A 21,939-nucleotide genomic window follows, 5' to 3' on the forward strand; every position below is an offset into this window, starting at 1 on the left:
GTACTCTAAATGGGTTTTGTGAACAACCAAATTTACTTTGACCATCTTTCACTCACTGCCAGGCACACCTGTTCAAGTGCGTGTTAATGCGTGTAATTAACACGTGTAATCAGCCAGTCACATTAATTTTCCATTTAATCAGGTGCACACGGCAATGATGACCTGCAGAAGTTCAAACCAACCACCAAACTGGGGAAGGCAGGTGATTTAAGTGACTTTGAAGGTGGTGTAATTGTTGGTGCTGTTGTAAATGCTGATCTATTGGGATTATCCTCCATAATCATTTTTGGGGATTACAGAGAATAGTCAGAAAATGAGAAAATATCTAGTCAAATAATGAGTCGTTACAACTAACGAATGTAGAAGAGCATCTTTGAATGCAAAACACATGGAACCTTGAACCAGATGGGCTACAGCAGCAAACCCACCAGGTGCCACTCCTGCCAGCTCAGAACAGGAAACTGGGGCTACAGTTCACACATGCTCATCAAAATCAGACAATGGATGACTGGAAAAATATTGGGTGGTCAAATAAGTCTCGCTTTCTCCTGCAAATTAAGACAGTATGGTCAGAATTTGACAAAAACAACATCCTGCCTTAAATCAGCAGTTCAGGTAATATCTGGTGGTGGTGTAATGACACACTGACTATTGTTGACCCTGGCTGTCCTTTTGTGACCACCATATACCTTTCTTCCAAGTAAGAAAACAACACAAAAACAAATTAAACTGGATTCTTGAACATGACAAGAAATGAAAACATCCAGTGATTTGTCAGTGTAGTCTGAACTTCATAACACTAAAACAAAATGTTATTTTTCACTTTATTCCACATCTAGAAAACTACAAATTAAAACAAAAAAACAAACAAATGATTAACACAGACAGCAGGACTGAACCATATCATTATACTAAAATAAATGGTCTGTCGCAGCTGCATACATACATCAAGCTGTCTTTAGCTTGTTAAAGCACATTGGCCAATACTGCAGCTGTGGTATTTCCATTGTTTTTCACTTAATGGAATCAAAGCTGACTAACCAATCTTAATTATTTGAACCACTTTTACTTGCTATAGGGTAACTAAAGATCCGCTTGACTTTAACATATTTTGGAAAAATTTGCTTGATAAAACCTTGCTATTATCTTGTGAGTATAGTAGAAAAAAACCCTTAAGATATTGTCAAACTGAATGTCTGGCAAAACCAATCAATAAAAGTTCTAAGGGGAAAATAATCCAAGACAACATCTGACAATAACATTTAAGAGAACCAATCACACAAACCTTAAATCAAGCTGCCAAATATGACAACGTAACAACTACTGTTCGTGATTTTACATGTAAAATAACAGTCTGCGCAATTGTGAGGGCAGCAATCACCAACTGTAGAAATACAAGAGAAACAATAGAAAAATGCTGGATTGTTAATAACAAGAACAGCTTTGTGTGACCCAGTATAACCCATCAAGATATTTGTGTATCATCATACCTGTGAGATGCCTGGAGTTTTTACTGCAGACTCCTCAATAAAAGTAAAAAATATCTGCACATTCAAAGTCAACACAATTAAAGGCCCTGAACAGAATTTTGAAATTAGCTCGACCTTTGACTGCCTATCTGTGCGTGAGGGACAGTGGGATAAATGCATTCTCCTCCATCATGAAGGCCTCTACAGTGTGTTGAGCTCAATGAGTCTCCCAGCAAAGACAGCAAGAGTCCCGATGATGCACACAGCCATGAACACACAGAGCAGGATGTGATCCAAAACCATGGCAACGAACTTCCACTCCTCTGCTGCCTGCAATAAGACGGTATGGAAGAAACTTTAACTTTGAGCATTCACATATTTGGAATTTACTGATCAGTTGCTAGGACACAAAAAGAGATAAGCTTTTCAATTGAATCAATAACATTACTAAAAGATGTGGAAAATCAGATTACCTAATGTTGCCCAGTTATCTGTCAGATATGATTTTGTGGACTACATTTATTGGCAGAAGATAAGAAAGACTCCTGTCATTCTCTTCGGTGTAGAAATGATTAATCGAGAATGTAGAAGCCAGTAAGCTTATACATTCAAAACATTATATTAGTTTTATTAATATGAAATAACAAGTAGTTGTTTTTTGGAGAACTGTGGATTAGACGGAGTTTCCCCAGATGGGGTGACTTCCTGGGGCCACACTGTTTGGCACACTTACTGTCATTCTAACCTTCCATTTAATTAATTAAACCATTAAATCATTGTCTTTTTGGCCATTTCATTTAGATCCAGATTCAGAGCAGAAATGTAAAAAGTTTTGATTACTGTGCCTACACTTGTAGATTCGTTTAAGTTTTAGAGAAGCACAAGAATGGCTGGGGAGTTGAATGCAAGGCTCTGAACTTCTAAGAAATTTTATGGATTGATACACTATCAATAATTCATGCAGATTTTCTCTTACATTGTTAAATTCTTCATCTGACTTCATAGTCTCTGCGATGTACTTCACCCCCTCGATTGCGCTACGAACATCAGGGTTTTTAACAATGGGGGACTGATAGGTGACAGCCGTCGGGGTAGGATTACCTACAGAGGAGAGAGGAAGGTCAACAATTTTAGGACAGACTTAAACTAAAACTGTTCACTAGCATGCAATAATGGTAATGGGAGTTGCAGTTTAGCCTCACCTGAGATGTCGGAAATGTCCATGTCAGTAGGGAACAGCCTCTTCTGCCGGATCTCCTGACTGGGACGCTTCATTGTTGAGAAGAACATCATGTTGGGAATGGTTTCAATGAAGACCTGAGATGCAGGGAGATAAAATTATGATATTACTAGTCCTATAAAACAGCAACAATATTTCCCATTTATTACAAGTGGAGAGAGAAAAAATACCCCCATACAAACCTTACGGATCCACCCCGGCATGGTGTGCGTACTTGGTGAGCGATGATGTGTGTTGATGACGATAACAGTGATGATGATGGAGGCAATGACCATTACCATTGTGAAGAGCATGTATTTCCCTATGAGGGGAACAGCACTCGAAGTGGAGGGGATCAGCTCCACAATAACCAGCAAGAAGACAGTCAGAGACAGCAGGACAGAGATGGAGAGAGTCATCTTTTCACCTGCAGAGAAAGTGAATCACCTCTAAGTTCAAAATAATCTGAAAAAAAAAATCACTGACAATTGTTTTCTGTTACCTATCAAGCTTGCAGAATGAACATACCAGAGTCAGTAGGCAAGTAGAAGACCAATCCCGTGAGAAAAGAGAACAGCATGCAGGGAATTATGACGTTAACGATAAAATAGAGAGGCAGTCGCAGCATCAGGAAATGGTAGGTAATGTCCAGGTATGGTGTGTCAGGACAGCAAGTGTAGTACACCCAGTGCTTCCACCCTCTGTAGTCCTTTAGCACCCATTCACCTGACTCCATGAAGTTACTGAGGTCAGGTCGATCACTCTCCTAAAAGACAGTGGTTCACAAACATTTTAGCGTCCCCACGTTCAGCTGTTTTGCACACAGTCTAAATTCCCAGATTTAAAAAAAGCATTTACGCTCACCGGGTTGATTACGACCAGCAGGCCATCGTATGTCCAGGTTCCCAATTTCATAGTACAGTTCTGTAGGTCAAATGGGAAGTGAAGGACAACAATCTCGCAGTAACTCTTAAAGATGGCTGGAGGGTTCCATATGATCTTGCCAGTGTGCTCTAGCAGGACTTTAGTTTCATGGATGATGGCAAAATCACCATCAGCACTGCAGATAAAAAGGAGGGTAGAGGACAGAGGCAAAGGAAAACCAAGCATGTAAGTGGAGCAGCAAGTCATTAATCCCCCCCACCACCACCACCAAATATAGGTTTGTTTGCTTTTTTTTAACACAAAGAGAGAAATGAAAATTACTTGTTGTATAACACAAGGTCAGGTTTCCATATGTCAGATGAAGGAACTCTGATCTTTCTGATTCCTCCATAGTCTTCAGGATTCCACCGTAAGTTAACGTCTACCCATTGCTGTAAAGTGAGTAAAAATTTTAGATCATTATTTCACTTCTAAGGTTGTATTTAGCTATGTGATGCCGATTAGAGGATTAAATGGGATGACCAGATCCCAGTAAAGTAACTGTGGGACAAACACAGTGCTTGTGTGGGACATAGTGGAATGCTGGGAGGAAATCAATTACATTATATTTTAATTTATTTTTTATGACTTATTTTCTTCATTGCTTTGCATCATATTCATCGAAAGCTGCGAAGCTTGTGATTTTCTGGTAACTTGTAACTTTCACTGATGTCCATAGCATTAGGCCAACCTTCAAATGGTGTGTAGTCCCACTTAAAGTTATAATGCATGGCCAGCTGTAGTCACACAGACTTACCTGTCGGAGACGGACATTACTGGTCACAATTTGGTTAACTTCATCCTGGGAACAGACAAAAAGGTCAAGAACAGGTGAAAACATTTTTATGACAATTTATTTTGTGATGTCTACCCCACATACATGTTTACATGACCTGTATTAAAAAGTAAAAAGTAAAAACAAAACAAAATGATGGTAACATCTTTTTTCTTGTTTAATTTCTTGCTGGCATCACCCCATATTTTAGTTATCTATCACAATAAAAATAATCCAAATTTAACATCTTGAACCCCAAAGGTGCCAGCTTGATGACATGCCCAAAATGAATAGAGTATTTCTCTGCAATTACAAACTCTGTGTAAACAATCAAAAATAAACCTAATACTAATGAGACTTCATCATAGGTGTAAATATTACAGCAGATGCTACTGCGTCATAGTAACTGAGGATGGAACACAGGTAAGAAGATTGTTTTCCTGCTTATTTTTTTTGTGAATGTTACAGCATATAACCCCTTTGATATTATCCTGTGGTAGACAATAAATTCCAGAAATCCAGGAATCAACATATAGACATTATTTGTGCAAAGGCTGATGCTGCTGACCAAAGTTACAGATGGTTCTGCAATTTGGCACATTTTGGCTCATCTTGGCAGAATCTGTGACAGCTGAAATTTCTTAGGAATTAAACTGCAAAAATGATCTAAGTTTATTGCATGCCTAAAAATGCTTAGTGGTTTTTTCTATATATATATTGAAGGATTACCCACGCACAGGTATAATGGGCCTTGTTTTTGCACTGCGTCTTTGAGACTTTAAATTCTGTGGAGCAGGCACTTCGGTTTCTATTGGCCAATTTGCATGATTGACCCCGCCATTTAAGCCAATAGGATCACGGATAGCGTCACCACGTTTACGTCACTCCCAACAAAACGCAAATTGCAAAGCCAAAAACTTACGCGCAGCAAACGCATGACACTTGCCATTGTCCAATCTCTGTCATCGGGCTGACTTTGGCGATTTGTTTTTTGACAGAAAATGGCTCTGAGGCATTATGGGAGATGCAGTTATTCAGTTAATGTAGCTGGCAGCTGTGGAAACTTGTTTTCGATGCAAGAAAGACAGCACAGGTAAGACATAATTCACTGTTTTCTAAAAATGAATCATAGTTTTGGTCTTCTTTTGCTGCTGGTCCAGTGAATTTCGGTCGCAGTGTGACGAAACTTGCTGTTTTGGAATCTGCGAGATGTCGGCTTTGAGTCCAGGTGTTAATTGTCCGTGTACCTGCTATCAGGTGAATCGAACATTCGTGCTTTGTGTTTACAACATTTTGCAGAATGTGCTGTAATGCGCTTTTAATTGTTTGTCGTCTTAGTGGTCGTAGCAATGTTTTGTATGCCGTTTCTGTGACATGAAAGCAATTACATATAATGTAGTAGTTTTTTTTTCTTTTAAAGAATTTTTTTTAAAATCTTAAGCAATTTTGCAAAATTCGCTTTTACGTGTCATCTGTTTCATAATGTCTAATAAGCTTCATACAGTTAAGCACAATCACTACATGACAGAAACACAAGCTTTTCTCTCTATTAATAAAAATAGGATAGGTGTGTGTGAATAATAACAAACAGGTGAGATGGTAGAACGGTTTTATTTTCATTTTAGTAGACACTCAAAACTTACAAGCTGCTGAGGTTTGGAAAAGAATTAAACAAATATTTAAAATATAATCTGATCATGTTTGGAGCAGGCTTCAGGATCTCCATGTATTAACATGCTGTTTTTGCTCCCAGTGAAAATGTTTCCTCCTGAATTTAAATATTTTTAATGTTAGATTTAATTCCCCCAGCTTTTTAAATAAGAACAGAACATTTTACTTCAGGTGGTGTGACTGGTGAAATTTAAAATACACTGACAGCTCTCCAAGTAAGACTTAAGTATTAAATAAAACAGTACAGTTATGAAGCTTAACTTTAATCTCAGCCAAACTGATTCACTCAGGAACAAATAAAACACCAAAATAAACCAAACCTTAACTTTTAGAAGCTAAGTGACTTATATATCATGTTTAACCTGTGGTGCAAAAGACCGCTGGGGGGTTAAAAACGATGTACCGGGAGTCCGCTGTTCTCGCCGGTTCCAGTGAGCCTTGACCACCCTGTCACTATTGCAGCGGTCCCCACCCTTTTTCGCGCCACGGCCCAGTAATAATATTTTCACAGACCGTCCTCTAAGGTGTCGCTGTAAATACAACAAAATAAAACCAGTACCGGTACCAAAAAAAGGAAAATTTAGTCATAACACATGGGAAAAGACCCAGGGAAACAGAGTTAAAGATAAAAACCATAGAAAAATAACAATAGAAAAATAATAAAATCCCTGAAAACCATAAATTTCCCACCCGAGCCTCAACTCTCGTGGCCTGGTACCAAACAACTCACGGACCGGTACCGGTCTGTGGCCCTGGGTTTGAGGACCGCTGAGCTATTGAGCTGGTGGGGTAACAGATGTCTCCGAAAACGTCAGAGCAATTTTGCAAATATGCGATGTCTTTATAAATCGAGCAGATATTTGAAGTTTACACAGGTACATTCTCACCTGGAAATATCTTAAAAGTTTAGCTCCCCTCCTCCACCATTGCCGCGTTTGAGTTTTGGACAAAATGCATTCTGGGATATTTGGCTGTACCAAGTTCACCCAAGCCACCACCGATGCTTGATAAAATGGAAGGAGCGAGAACACATCCAGGAATTCTGAGCATACTTGATGCGTACTTTGATTTGGAAGCATATTTGGTCTGCGACTGATGACATATCACAAGTCCACGTGAACGCAGGTACACACAAGTATGTATATTGAGAAACGGTCCATGAAACCAGATGTTCCCCCTCTTGCCCCCGGCTTTGGGGGCGTTGGGGTTTAACAGGTGGCATTGCTCATGTCTTGAAAAATTTTTTTTCCTTGGTTTTGTGGTTAACAGGGAAATTAGCCAACTGTGAACTAGCATTCATGTTTGAGGCTAAAATGGATTTAAATTAACTAAATTTTTAACAAACACTTTCTCATGTTTTTGTATTTTACATTTTTTAGTTAACACGAGATACAAACATTTTTATGATTATTTTATTTTGGTTTGGCATACAAAGCAGTACCCTCTTGACGTTATCAACTTTTCATCTTTTTTGTCAGCACTGGTAATACTAATTTGTTGTCCACTATAAACTGCTTGGAGTAAAACTGAAGTGAGAAGAAGAAACGAGAAGACTTTTTCCATCTCTTAACTCATTCACTGCCATTGACGTCTATAGCCGTCAATTGCAGTGAATGAGTCAATGGGTTTAACTCATTCACTGCCAATGGCTGGCAGTGAATGAGTTAAGAGGAATAAAATGGATGAAGGGACTGTCCCAGAGACTGTCAAACCTAGTCATCTTCATGGACTTAATAAGCATAGAAGGACACACAATGACAGTTGCTCATTTTGTTTTATTTATACCTGTATCGCTTCTTTGAGGCTGCTGTGCCATCCAATATGTTTGTTGTTATCCTGGTTCTTGTGTCTTAAATTCAGTTGTTAATCAAGATTAACAGGATGTCTGTGGAACATGTCTGAGTTCAAGTCTTGGTCTTAACAGGGTGTCTACACCCCCAAAACACCTTGGTTGTTTGGTTGGCTTGTCATCTCCTGGTATAAATGAGATTTGGGTATGTATGTGGCAGATTAAGTAACTGCTTGTGGCGTGATATCTCTTATCATATGTGTTATTTGACTCTCTTGGTTTCTTGGTTTCTTCATGTGTTATCTAGGTTTTCAGAACTGATTTGGTGTGTTCAGTACCAACCAAAGTGATATTGCTGCATGACTTGATATGAATTATTCTAATTTTATATAATGGAAAATGTCCACTCTTTGGAGTTCCAGTTTTATACAGGGCACTACAAAAACATAACTGGTCCTCCAAATCAGCACATGGCAGTCCTCATCTTTTAAAGACTTCATTACGTATGTTCTTTTGTTTGTCTTATCCAGTTCATAACATTTGGTATAATAATTTCTTTCCAGAATAATGGTATTATCTCTGTGGCACTGACTGAGATTTAATTATGTATGGTCCTTTTTATTATTTTGCTTTGCTGTTGAATACAGTCAAAAAAGAAAAGCTTGGGATCATATTGACACATGACTCCTCTCTAAATACTTTATTTTTCAGTCAAAGACAGTGTTCCTTTAACCTCTGTCAATTTTGTGCACTTATTTGGCAGGAGTTACATATGTTTGCATTAATTACTTTTTGGGGCCACATGAGAAGCTGAGAAAGTTGTGGGGCAATGCAGCAATAAGCTCAACTCAGTTCTGCTCAATATTATTTTGATCTCTTTATAAATGTTACTGTTAAGTGTAGATCCCACAATAAGGCAATGAAAATGTAAAACAGGGATAATAAAGGCACTTAGTTTATCATTATTGATTCAACATTACCCAAAACAAATTTAAAGACCCAACTTTGTGCTAATGCTATTTTACTTTCAGTTTTATGATCTAATCTGCAGTTTTAAGGTTTTGTTTTTTTTTTTTTCCTTTTTTTTTTTCCCCTGTTCATTGTGAGAAATCTGGTCTGTTTGGGCTTGAACACGTACACTGCAGTCATGTCCAACGTTTGAGGTTGTAATATGAAGGACAGCAGGCAGGTGATCATGACCACGAGAGGATCTGGATTAGCTTGAACTTCACCACAGAGAATGTTTGTTCATATATGAAGGCAGATCCAAAGAGAACCAATATCGTCTAAGCATATTTCCTTTTCCATGCGTAAAGTTCTTCTCTTTGAGAAAATAAATAATAAATAAAGACAGACCACTGCTTGATTCTTTTTTTTCCCCTAAGTGGTCTAACCATAGTGAATCAAAAGTGCAACAATGTCTGTGATTCAGTGCCTTTGCCCAGTTTTTAGTCCTAACATCAACAACAAGTAAGTTCTGGGTTCATTTCAGTTACTGTGTCTTGCAGCATTTTTCCCTGTCTGATTTAGACAGTCATCATCTGTAACACTTTCCAGTTTGTCCAATTTCAGCCTAAGACTATGAAGGTGCATTTACCTTTGTGAACAAATCATTCCCTGTCACCATAGTCCTTTTCATTGAACACCTTAAGGCCAGCTCCTCCATAATCAAAAATCTTTGGTTATTGTAATTTCATTATATTGGTTAGTATTTGAAATTTAAGCCAACAATTGTTGATTGATTGTTTGTCCTTTTAGAGAAACTGCAATTACAGTCAAAAGGTCAAAGTCAAGAAACAACACAGTGGTGACAGCTGGTCATATCTTTCTTCATGTAAAATGCAGACAAAGAGTTACAGACTTACCACACTTATAAGCTGTATTAACTGTAATCCCACAGTAACCACTACAGCTTCACTGAAGTGGTTAACAGGACGAACCACTTTGTTGTAACCAGTGAACAGTCGTTTCACCAGCGTCGTCTCATCGTTTGAGCAACATTCTACATTTAGAACAAACAAAAATAAAGTTTGGGCAGTCAGGAGGATTGAAACCGACAGCATAATGGTGTCAGACTTTAGCAGACTGATCGATAAAGAAGCTGAAGACAGTCTGGGTTGTCGAATTATTAATTTAAAAAGTGTCAGATTTATTGGAAGGAATTTTACTTATGATGTATTGAGTTTTGCACACTAACTCTTCACCACACAGCCATTACTAATTATATTTTGAAGTCACTTTGACAGCATTACATGATAAGTAGAACATCTTGCCACCCAAGTATCCCTAAATGTATTTTCTCTGAAGTGACAGGGAAGGGAGTAAATTACATTTTCTGTGATTTACACTCCATTTTCCTGATGTAGGGACCAAAATGTGTATTTTTGAGTATTGCGGATGTAGTTCCTTTGGATTATTGCTTTGTCTCACATTTGTTACCATGGTGATATTACTTTCTGGTAAATGTTTCAATGTGTGTGGTTTCCCCTTACTTACCTGGTCTCTTCTCAAGTTTCAGACGAAGTGAGAGGGTGAGAAGGACTCAGATATTTTCTGTTGACTGTCTCATCTGCTCCTGTTCTTATCACTTATACATCAATGTAATATTTCAATGTTTCAAAATTCAGCATCCGTAAAAGGCAAGTGGTTTTCAGAATGGACTTTGTTGAAGTGTACAATGACAATAAAGGGCTATTCTATTATATTCTAGTCTCTATTCTAATTTAGCTTCTCAATATTATTTTCAAAGGTATTTGTTGCTACGCCTGACTTACCACATGTAATCTGAAACATTGCGTTTATCTCAGAGAAAGCTAGAGTGCATATAGAAGAGAGAAGGACAGAGGCGGGGATGGACAGATGCAAAAAGATCAACAGCAACAAATGGTGGTCATTTTATACTGGTGAAAAGCCTCTGCACTGAATGTCCTATGAACACTGTAATCAAATCTGCTTCTATAAGTCTGCAAGTCCTATGAGTCCTTAGTGAACTTTTGGGGTCTTAGGATGTTTGGGAATACCAACCCTGGCTAATCCTTTGACATTAAGTTTAGATCAGCTTGGGTTCCGAAGCACCATGGAGAGCACCATGCCCTGCAATTTTTTTTTTTTTTTTTTTTTTTTTTTTTTTTTTTTTTTTTTGTCTGATAAATAAACCAAGACAGCAAACAACCATCAAGCCAACAACAGGAGTTTTAATAGTCTAGCATTTTCCATTAGCTTCACATTTTTGTCCTAAATTTAGTTTGCTTTCAGTTCTGTTTACAGAGTGGGTCTACTCATTTCTAATGGTACTGGGAGTTTTAACTTTTAATATATTATTGGCATTTGTCAGTTTGTGAGATATAAAGTACATGAATACTTCTGTCACATATAAACTGCTTTAAAAATGTGTACCAATGCACCATTACTTTACTGAAGAAACTATTTACTTTAGTTACTTTAGTTACAAGGCCCTAAAAAAATGAATGAATAAATAAATAATAAAAACAAAGTAAATAAATATTTTATTTACTTGTATTTATTATAAGGACCCAAAAAGCAAAAGAGGCAGTGTATTGGTAATCTTACTGAGTATCATAGCAAAGACATCATGTAATTTTGTCTAACGTGACCAAGCAAACAGCCCTGTGAGCAGGTGACAGCTTTTGCATATTATTTTGGGAATCTGTTGGCTGGCTACATTGAGCTGCGTGAGCTCGGATCTGGTTTCATTTAGCCACCATGAGCAAATTCTCTCTCTCTCTCAGAGGAGCACTCTGTCTGGGCCGCTGATTCACCCAGGCACTCTGGTCCATAAGGAGGCTCTTAGGCTGCGGTTAATACTGATCTACTTTGTGGTTTTATTTGGAAAATTTAGTTTTTGAATCTTACCAATGTCATGCCCTTTAATTGTTTTTGAGGTCATTTAACATCGAATTGCATCCTCCAACAATTGTAATTAATTTACATATTAAAAATAAATTACTTTAGATGACAGCTGATGAGATGAGAGCTGGCTAACTAAACAGAAAACATTTATACCAGCTCATGTTGGGCTTTCATAAAACATAATTATTTTTTCCTGCTGATAAATAGTTTGATTCACTAAGCATTAGATGGATGCAAAGTTGCATCCACTTTAAAGAAATTTTCCCTAATGCCATGAACAGTCCCTTTTTAAAGGATAACGATAGCTGACAGTGGCAAAAATGACATGTCAAAAATGAATGGGGTATTTCTCTGCAATTACAAAGTCTGTGCAAACAATATTGGTATCAAAATAAAGCTAACGCTTGTGACATTTCATCGGAGGTGTAAAAATTTCAGCAGATGTTACTGTGTCAAAGTTACTGAGGCTGGAACACAGATAAAATAAGTAGAAAATCCATCCATCCATCCCTTTTAAAATATGCTTTAATTCAGATTTTACCTCCTTTGGGCCCTTGCACTAATGGCATGGGGGGCTGTAGGATATCCTGTCTTTGTGGAACATCAGAATGAACATTTGAGGTGTAGGGAAGATCCAAGCTGGTCTTGCTCAACAAATGTTGTTTCACGTGCTCTGCAGGCACACACAGACCCATAAGGTCAAAACAGGAGAGACGCACAAAGACATACAACAAAATAAAGAAAAACATAAGCAGACCATTTGCTACATTGTTTCTGCTAGTTGCCTTTTCCTTAATCAGATTTTTCTGTACAGAGAAAATCTTAAATTAACAAAACAAAAACAATGCTCATAGCTTTTCACCCCAACCGGTCGCGGCAGATGGCCGCTCCTCCCTGAGCCTGGTTCTGCTGGAGGTTTCTTCCTGTTAAAAGGGAGTTTTTCCTTCCCATTGTTGCCAAAGTGCTTGCTCATAGGGGGTCATATGATTATTGTCTCTGTATGTATTATCAGTCTACCTTACAAAATAAAGCGCCTTGACTGTTGTGGTATGTTGCTGCATTTAAAAAAAAGAAAAAAGAAAAAAAAAGACATTTAAATTTGACATTTAAAATACATAAAAATGTTAATTATTCCTACAGGGGATGGGTTTTTCTTGCATAGAAGATTCAAGAAAAGCTAGATGCATATAAAATCTAGAAAATCTCCTCATCACTGACCAGGGAGTCTGTTCAATATGGTTTTGAACTCCTCCAAATCTACGTCTGATTCCATGTCCAAGTTCAATTCTTTGAGGAGCTGCGGGTTGTCCTTGACAAAGTTTAACATCACCTGGATAGTATTCAGGGAGAGTTTTTCTCCTGCAGAGAAAGTGAAGAGGAGCGGACAATGGTATTTCATGTTTTTCACAATGTTCGTTAACTCTGAGCAACACACAAACAACAAAATAATAAATCCACTTGATGATTCTCCTAATCAGATGTAACAATACATTGGATCTCTTTTTCATTGACAAATCAGTGAGTTAAATGTACCATCTTGCACTTGGGTAGAAATTAAGACTGTACTATTATTGGCTGCTTTATGGTTTTTCAGGCTGCAGTATACATTTGTCTGATAAACGTAGTGAAGACATTAACAGATGTGCATCAAAATTCTAAACTTAGTGTCTGATCAAATGGGAAATATGGGCACATCCAACCATCAACATCCATGGCAAGAAAAAAAAAAAAAGGAAACTGTGAAGTGTCAAACCCTGCAGTTCCTCCAATGTCCACTTGAGATTGGCTTCAAAAGTAGGTCAATCTCCCAACCCCACAGTGAAGCCATTCTTTCAGCTTTTAGGTATGAACTATAAACACTTCATGATTTTATGTTATTGGATTTTTTTTTTCAAAATTACTATGTGAATTCTTAAGTTATACAGAAACATGTTTGCTAAATTTAAAAAATAAAAGGAAAATCCCATTAATAAACTAGCATCTGAGTGTTATTTGTTTATTTTACTGTATTTGTACTTTTATAGGATGTTTTTCAACATTCTGTGTCTAACATGAAGCTACAGTTTCACTGAAGTCTTATGCAAATACAGGATATCAGGACAGAAAGTCAGATTACTACAGATTATTAATGGGAGCATGCCACTAAACATGTCCTTTGTGTTTGCATGTTCTCTCTGTGCTGAGTTGCAGACAAGAAAGCTCAGATGGTGATTACTGTGAAGGTGGACAGAGAATTTATTTATTTTTTGTCAACAGGACAAAAACTGCATTTAAACGTGGAAATACAAAGCAAAATCCTTTATCTAATGGAAATAGCATCTGGCCATCCATCATTCCTCATGGAGTCAATGTTAAATGGAGGTAATGCCTTTGAGTTCATACGCAGATGTTCTCATTCACTTTGTTCAGCCCTCCAGCTGTAATGGCAGGCAGGTTTGTTTACTTTTGCTGAGAGAGACAGGCTTTTATTTTGAAATGGCTTTGGTAGTAGGAGACACTTAATCAGTTTATCTGCAGTTTGTGTGAATTCAGTTCAGTTTTATAGTCATTTTAATGTCAAAGTATCACCAAAAAGGAAAATCTCAAAAACAGTCAGTGCGTCAAACTTGATAAGTTTTTATCAAACATTTCTGGATGGACACCACCTGTGTTGAAGTTTGTGTGTTAGCTGAACTTTAAAAGCCGGAGAGTAAAAACATTCAGAAAGTGTTTCATTTTGCTGTAATTATTGTTGTAAACCCTCATTAATGGGAACAATGGTCACATCTCTTTGGCTCACTCCTGACTGATGAGTTTTTAATGATGCTGCTGCCCAGTTATTTATCTCTCCTAATAAAATCATCTCCTTTCTGCAGCAGTTAGTTTGTTAAATAGTGACATGTGTTTCTGATGAGGGTTTTGATCCATGAGTAGTGAAGTAAAATCCACAGTTTAGCATTTTTGGGGAATTTGGCTACTTTTTTTTTTTTTTTCTTCCCTGTAGAGGAGTGGGCAATCATTACTACAAGAAAAGACAATCAATCTGTATGTAGGCACAAAATATGTGTGTGTGTGTGTGTGTGTGTGTGTGTGTGTGTGTGTGTGTGTGTGTGTGTGTGTGTGTGTGTGTATATAAATAAATAAAAAGGGTCAGAGAAAGAATAGATGCTTCATTTAAAGTTTAGTGTCCTAGAGTGCTTTATACATCTGTATTCACCAAACTCTGATGCTGTCATGTAGTTTGAAGAACTGAGGCACACATTTAATCTGAATAGAAAACGAAGCCACCTGGTACATGTGAAGGGGCATAATATATTTAATGGGAGAAATTACCAAACTGACACACTAATGTCAAACTTAAAGCTTCAACATAGTCTTTTGCTGCTAGTCCACCAGGGTAACATCCCTCAGACACATTATACTCCCCACCACCAGATTATCAAAACGAATAGATACAAGTTTTGAAAAAGTGAGTGTTATCTTACAATTGAGTGTTATTCTATATTTAAACTGCTTCTCTACAGCTGAAATTTCTCCAAGGAATAGCAACCTTGGGAGTGAGTACCACTTTTAGTCTTTATTAGGTTTTTGAGAACTTAATTTAACCCCTTAGTTGGAGAGGAGGCATTTCTGAAAGTAAGCAAAAAACAAACACTTAGTTGTTGTGAACTCTGACTTGGAGGGGTACTCTACTATAAAATAGCTACCAGCTACAGGTACATGGAGCAGTTTATGTTTGTCAAATCACTGCCACTTTCCTAAAGAGTTTATGGTCTCACTTATTGAACACAATATGAGGTTTATGATCCCATTAGTGTAACCAAAAAAGGGCAATCATTTTAGCTCACTGGTTGAGCAGGTGCCCATATGCTGAAATGCAGCAGCCCAGGTTGAAGGTTAACCGTCAGCTCTTTGCCCTTCCCCTGCTCTCTCCATCTCCTTCATGTCTATTCTTCACTGCTCAACTTTTAAAGGCAAAAAGCCACAAAATTGATCTTTAAAAAAATATGTAAGATAAATTTGGATAAAAGCAATAACACAGGGTGTGCTTCAGGACAGGCAACCTATGCAATTTACAAGTTGTAGTCATATAAGTAAGTAGACTCTCAGATTTACAGACACGCTAAATCTAAGCATGTTATGTTTGTGTGTACAATCTGAGCAATAAGTCTGAGCAGGACTTTATGGTTCAGGTTTACAACTTTTGCTATTTCCCTGGTAAGACTCAACCACCTGATAACGCATCAGGATTTTGCTTGTTTTAGGCATTATTGATGTGTTGTGGTGGGCACCAACAAGGTTTTAGACTCCAGACTGAGAGTGTCTTCTTGAGTTTTAACATGCCAAAGAAAACAAAGTTGGATTCACAACACATAATACATGATGTCTGTGATGTTGCTACTGAATGTTAATACTGAAACTGGTTCCTCACATGTGTTACAAGAACATGCACAGTGCCCAGCCCATATCTAGCTGAATGTAAATAAACATCATATACACATTAATACTACAAGACACACAATTTGTGGTGCACAAAGCAGAACTTGGAGAGCAGTCAGATTGAGTTAAGACGCCAAAGTGTGTGTATGTATGTATAATAGTATAAGCCACTACCATGTACACACACATGCACACAAAAGCATGTTTTGGTTTCCTTTCAAAGTTTCATTTGGGATCTTTATCGAAGATCTGTATAATGAGTGTGGTGTCGTTGTCTGCAATGTTGATATTCATTTCCTTGGCTGTCTGCCATTAGCTGTGCCTGTTGCTGTGTGCATGTCATCTGTCTGTTGCACTGAGAAGCTTTGATCTGACCACATACAAAAATAGAGAAGAGGCGGGACATGGGAGCCACTTGGAGCTGTCAGTCATTGCCCACACTCTGCATTTTCACATGATGCTGCTGCAAAATAAAAATCTTTTTGTCTAATGCAGTTTCATATGGGCTCTTGAAACGTTTGAAAAGAGATCACTAGTTTGAGTGTCAGCACACAGAAGGTGCAGACAAACGCTTCTGGGGAAAATAATTAGTTGTTACTGTGACTGTATTTGAGCAAGTTTTTTTTTTTTTTTAAGATATTCAAGTAACCAGTTACGCTTTAAACTAGCTCATCTGTCTGCCTGGCTTTGCTTTGAATTTTTTGCCTTCCATATAGTGGACTTTAATTGGAGCATCCTGTTAAATATGGTTGAACTGGTATGTTTGTGTCTATGATAACAGTTACGTGTGTCCATAACAGGAACTGGGATTCACTTTCTCTTCTCTTCATGTGTCTTACTGGAATGGGCCAAATTTATTGGGGTAGTTGAGTTGGGGTGTGGATGACACACCAATACTTTATTAACTTAATTATTCAAAAAAGCCTCTAAAAGGTTATTTTCTGCAAATATTCTAACTACCTTGTAACAAATGGAAAAAAATCTAGTAGTATGTTTCATTTCCTCTCCAAAAATTCCTTCTCCTATGGACATAATCCAACATGAAAACTCTACCATCTCAGATTCAGTTAGCTGTGGACCAGCAGGACCATACGCAGCTGGTGTCTAAGATCACAGATTTTCCATTTGATATTTGTAAATTTTTTGCAGTCATGATATTCTGCTTTTATTTACAATTTACAGATTGTTAGAACTTTTTGGCAAACAAGAGCCTTTAAAAAACACATATTTCAACTTATCTCTGGTACCTTGTGAATTCTTAAGCCCAATCTAAAAAGATGGTTTTTGCTCAAAGGGTTAGGGTTATATATTAAAACATGATATGCCATTGTAGAATATAGTTGTTTTTTTTTTTTATCTGAATATCTAATTCTTACTATATTTAAGTAGAGTTTTGACATGCTGAAATGTCGATATAAGACCCTAGTAAATGTGTTTCGAGGAACACTCATAACATCTTGAAATAAAAACCTTTTCAAATTCTTTATGAGCATCCATTTTTGTTTCACGTCTGCAGTGATGCAGATAATATCCAACTGGTGGCTTACATGCTACACCCATTCATCCTGACATACCACCTCCATCTTACATCAATTTATCATCAATGTGTTTCATGAACTCTATCAGTATGAGTCACTGAATTGAAATAGAAAAATATGTTATTCCCGGATTAGTGGTGGACACCAACAGTGTGGACAAGTGACAAACTACTGGCTGCCAGTGGTTGTGTGTTTTCAGCACTTTAATTTATTTATAATATATTAATTATAATTCTATTTAATTATATATAATTATATTTCTGGCAATATTGAAAAAGCAAAGCAAAAAAGTACAATTTGATTGATGCTCGCAAGTAAATGAAAGGCATTTTCCATTCTTTTCTAGTGAGCTACTGTCATTGATGACACACTACCTAATTTGAAGTAGGAATGCATTGAAACAAGGTGCCAGCAGTAGCAGCAGTGCAATAGTTGCGATTCGGCAATATGTGTTTGGAACCTGTGCAATATTGTCACATAATAAAAGTATTTTCTGACTTGGATATTGTGTCCCAGCTGCTTAAAGCCCTACTTTTCCTGCATATAACCACATCAGTAATTTCCATCCACCATTTGCTTTTCCTGTTTTCCAAGTTTCTTCCATATTTTGCAAAGTACAGTGCTTTGTTGGAGGTTGTTGAAGTAGCTTTTTTTTTTTTTTTTTTTTTTTGGAATCTAATAAATTGTCCTAGCTGTTGCCCTCTCATATCTGGGCTTGTCCCCTGTTTGTACACACCAAGGAACATAAAAACATGGCATTTCTCTAGCAATGATATTGCAATACAAAACCTTTACATAGTGTAGAAATTGCTATTAGTGATATGGTGGATGATCTTGCACAGCCCTATTTTCAAGAGAGTGAAAGAAACTTCAGAATAAATTAATTTTATTTATTCCAGTTGCACATACACTAGCCTTATGTTCTAGTCTTGGATACATTTGTACATATTATCTGCTAAATATTAAATCCTTAGGTTTTTTTTAATTTTAATTTTAATTTTTTAAACAAACTCTGAAGTGCTATTTTTATGTATCATCAATACAGAGGACATGTTTGTGTTTGTTCTCCTTGACTGATTTCATGTACAGTTAATCTTATTATAGGTTCTTTGAGATAAAAGTGGCTGAGGTAATTTGATACTAAATAGAACCAGAGCATCTTTCATCTTCCTTTCAAAACAGTATATGACATGAGTAAATGATATGTGTACCGTGCATTCATTTGTATGGGATGAGGTGATGAAAAATACCATACTCCATGGGAAAAATAGTAGCATAAACCTCATGAACCTTGCAGGAATTTATTCGAAAATGCAGAGAATATAAGACTCTGAGGTTTTTGGTATTCTGGTACTGAAGTTGTGGTTATTTAACTATCTAGTACTTGAAAGGTCACAGTTTTAAGTACACCAAGAAACAGTGTGTTGATTAACAACTATGTGTCACAATTAAATGTCCTTGGGCAAAGGCACTAAATGCATACCTGCTCAATGATAAATACACAGTATTGAATGCAAAAGGAATGTTAACAATGCTGGAGAGACTTTTTTTGTGGGTATGGGACATTTCAAGGACCGATGAAACCACAGCGTCATTTTAAAAATGATTTACAAGTAAAACAAAAGACTGAATACCATCACAGTGAAAACACGATACAGCAGCTGTAAACTCTAAAGAGATGGTCTTCACACATACATAAAAAGCACAATTACCAGAGACTTTTTCTTTCTTTTTAGACATTGCTCCTTTGTAAAGGGTTTTTCAGAAGTAGCAAATGCCTATCTCTCATTGTGCCAGTTGTTTCCCAGGGGATTCAATCTTATGATTATGATGCTTCGGGATTTTTATTTGGATTTATTTTTATGCTTTTCATCGATGTGATGAAGCCCTTTGATTTCAGTATAATGGATTTGCCAAAATCAGCTGCTCCTCTGTGATTGTTTAAAATATTATTAACGTTGCTTAACGTGTTTATTTTTGGTCAGAAAGTGATGTCCTGTTTCCTGAGACTGGTCCTATAGAACATAATTTACAGAAGACTAAAATTTTACAGCATGGGAAGTACTTTGTAATTAACCATTTCTAATATCTGATTTTCTAAATAATATATTTCTTTTTCTTTCTTCTTTATCTGTTTCGAACCAGCACTGTTACAGCAAGCTGAAACATAACTGATAAGATTGAAATATCAACACATACTGAGGACTACTTACCAGAACATACACAGAGGATGCATGTCAGTAAGAGGTGGACCTTTGGAACATTCATATTTCCACCAGATGTTTAAAGAAACAGCTTAGAAATCCACGGCATCCGTTTGGTAATGTGTTGTTGACTCGTTATCAGGTCAGAACCAAATCTAACCTGTATGCTAACTTTACATAGACACAGAAACATGCACTAAAGCTGTAGCAGTCACCTTAAAGCTGAAGTGAGTAATGGGAAGGGGATCATCCAGTATGTGAGCTCATGTTTCTTATGGTCAACTCTACTTCCCCCACCCAACAACATCCCGACCTCTCAGCGCGTGTCATGCAGAGGAGACAGCTGGGACTGTGTGTGTGTGTGTGTGTGTGTCTGTGAATTGAATATACACAAATCAGCACAATCATCATTTTCTCTCACTGAACCCAACACAGGCTCTGTCAATGAAACGGAGTAGCAAAGAACAGTCAGACATAAAGAAAGCTTGGCTTAAATCAGTGAAGACAAACATGCTAACACTTTAGGAGACAGAGACGGGAAGGCCAACAGGAGGACAGCTGATAGCTGTCACTGGTGGAATGAGAAGCATGTCCACACATGCTGCTAAGCGGTAATACACACTCTAGCAGACAGACACACACTATACCCACTACACTGCTAGCTTGCATGAAGCAGTGTGCTTCCGATTGACCAGTATTAAACGTTACAAAAAAGTTTTCCTCCTTAAGGTGAATTTTATTTTGTTAAAAATGACTCGGAGCAGTTTTATTTTATGACCGAACCACTGACTTTTGACGAGGCAATTTATTTAATTTTTGTGAAGTGATTTTCATTACTGCTTTTTTCCTTTGAAAAACTTTTTAAGTATACATGTGAGTATGCACTTAGAATTTTCAAAATCACACATTAAGTTTTTTGTTACTTTGGGCTTTTCATTGTATTGATTTGCATATTGGTAGAGCAGTCTAGACAGATTAATCGTGATTTTCAGTTGGTCCTTTTCTAGCAGGACTTGTTAAAATTCAACAAAAGGTATGATTAATTTAACCAAAAGTGGAAATTGCATATTGTTTTTTATAACTGGAGACAATATTACAAACCCCTGAACATTATTTTATTTTGTTCTTCAATTTCTTTTCTTTAAGTGTGCTACATTTCCAAGTAAGTGTCTGTAAAATGTGAAGTAACTTAAAAAAAAAAAGAAAAGAAAAAAGTATAAGGGTGGAAAAATAAATTAAATTTAAAAAGGCCCAACTTTAGGGAATGGTATTTTTACAGGTTGGTAAAAAATATGCTTTTGGCCACTATAGTTTCCCCCTTTATTAAAATTCAACAAGGGGTGATTTTTATAATTATTTATTTATTTATTTTCATTAGTTATCCATTTGGTTTTGACTGACAGATCCCCTGACACGGGCAGCTGAAGCTCATCATTGCCTGCTAGGCCTCACTTCTGCGCACTGAACTGGACCTCTCCACTGTGCCTGCATTCTGAAATATTCTTAATAGAACCCTTTAACACTTACTGTGTAGTATAGGGCATCTAGTAAATTTGTGCTTTAGTTTTAGTTAATGAAATTCTAGTGTTTTATCAAACATTTAACAAAAATATGTTTGACCCACTGTACAGTTTATGAATGCAGTTGCTGTTAGCTGATCATGCCAGCCTCTCTTCTAAATATAGCAACTTCTGGTTACAAATAAAGCCAAAAACAAAGCAAAACAGAAAACACGGTAGTGGCCAAAATGCTAATGTTCAGGCCTCAAAATGCAGAATCCAAAAAGCTGTTCATCCACTAGATGGCAGGATTTGGTTGAGAGCAGAAGCTTAGCGCATCAAACCAGAGAAAAAGCGTGAGAACACGAGCCTGAATGTGAGTAACGTCTTTAACTGGGAGCAGCAGAATATACTGTTGTAACAAAAAACTGCTCAGAAACTTTGCCACAAACTCTGGGCTGCAGTGACAAAGAGCTGGTTTATTTATCTCCTAACATGATATTACTTTGTATGTGATGAAACTGCTCAGATCAGAAGCCTTGTCACAAATCAGTAGGTTTTA

At 37.1% G+C, this 21,939-nt stretch overlaps 1 protein-coding gene and 1 long non-coding RNA gene across 3 annotated transcripts in view; one reads left to right on the forward strand and one right to left on the reverse strand.

Moving 5' to 3' along the window:
- Positions 1–355: 355 nt before the first annotated feature.
- Positions 356–20,146, reverse strand: LOC113034940 (acetylcholine receptor subunit alpha). Of its 2 annotated transcripts, XM_026190123.1 has the most exons (12): positions 19,888–20,146; positions 12,936–13,076; positions 12,259–12,390; positions 9,713–9,849; positions 4,370–4,414; positions 3,895–4,004; positions 3,553–3,748; positions 3,217–3,454; positions 2,892–3,115; positions 2,672–2,786; positions 2,446–2,570; positions 356–1,799 (listed from the first exon to the last, which is right to left on the reverse strand). In XM_026190123.1, the coding sequence occupies exons 1-12, from the start codon at positions 19,940–19,942 to the stop codon at positions 1,671–1,673; spliced, it is 1,647 nt and encodes a 548-aa protein (XP_026045908.1). In that variant the 5' UTR covers positions 19,943–20,146; the 3' UTR covers positions 356–1,670. The 2 variants fall into 2 exon arrangements, with proteins under 2 accessions (XP_026045908.1, XP_026045909.1); XM_026190124.1 differs by lacking the exon at positions 12,936–13,076.
- The window catches only part of LOC113034941 (uncharacterized), a 28,767-nt gene continuing 11,400 nt past the window's right edge, over positions 4,573–21,939 (forward strand). The window contains exon 1 of the long non-coding RNA XR_003274265.1: positions 4,573–5,480. This is a non-coding gene — a long non-coding RNA (uncharacterized LOC113034941). The remainder of the gene's footprint in view (positions 5,481–21,939) is intronic.

The sequence above is a fragment of the Astatotilapia calliptera genome, chromosome 13 (assembly GCF_900246225.1).
Source record: "Astatotilapia calliptera chromosome 13, fAstCal1.2, whole genome shotgun sequence".
Taxonomy (NCBI): Eukaryota; Metazoa; Chordata; class Actinopteri; order Cichliformes; family Cichlidae; genus Astatotilapia; species Astatotilapia calliptera.

Bases quoted from the DNA above. Each gene is read 5' to 3' on its own strand.
- LOC113034940 (XM_026190123.1), bottom strand. From the start codon at position 19,942: ATGAATGTTCCAAAGGTCCACCTCTTACTGACATGCATCCTCTGTGTA. The intron at 4,415-9,712 runs GTAAGTCTGTAA...GTCTGTTCCCAG, and splicing joins TAATACAGCTTATAAGTGTG to GATGAAGTTAACCAAATTGT. The intron at 3,455-3,552 runs GTGAGCGTAAAT...ACTGTCTTTTAG, and splicing joins TGCTGGTCGTAATCAACCCG to GAGAGTGATCGACCTGACCT.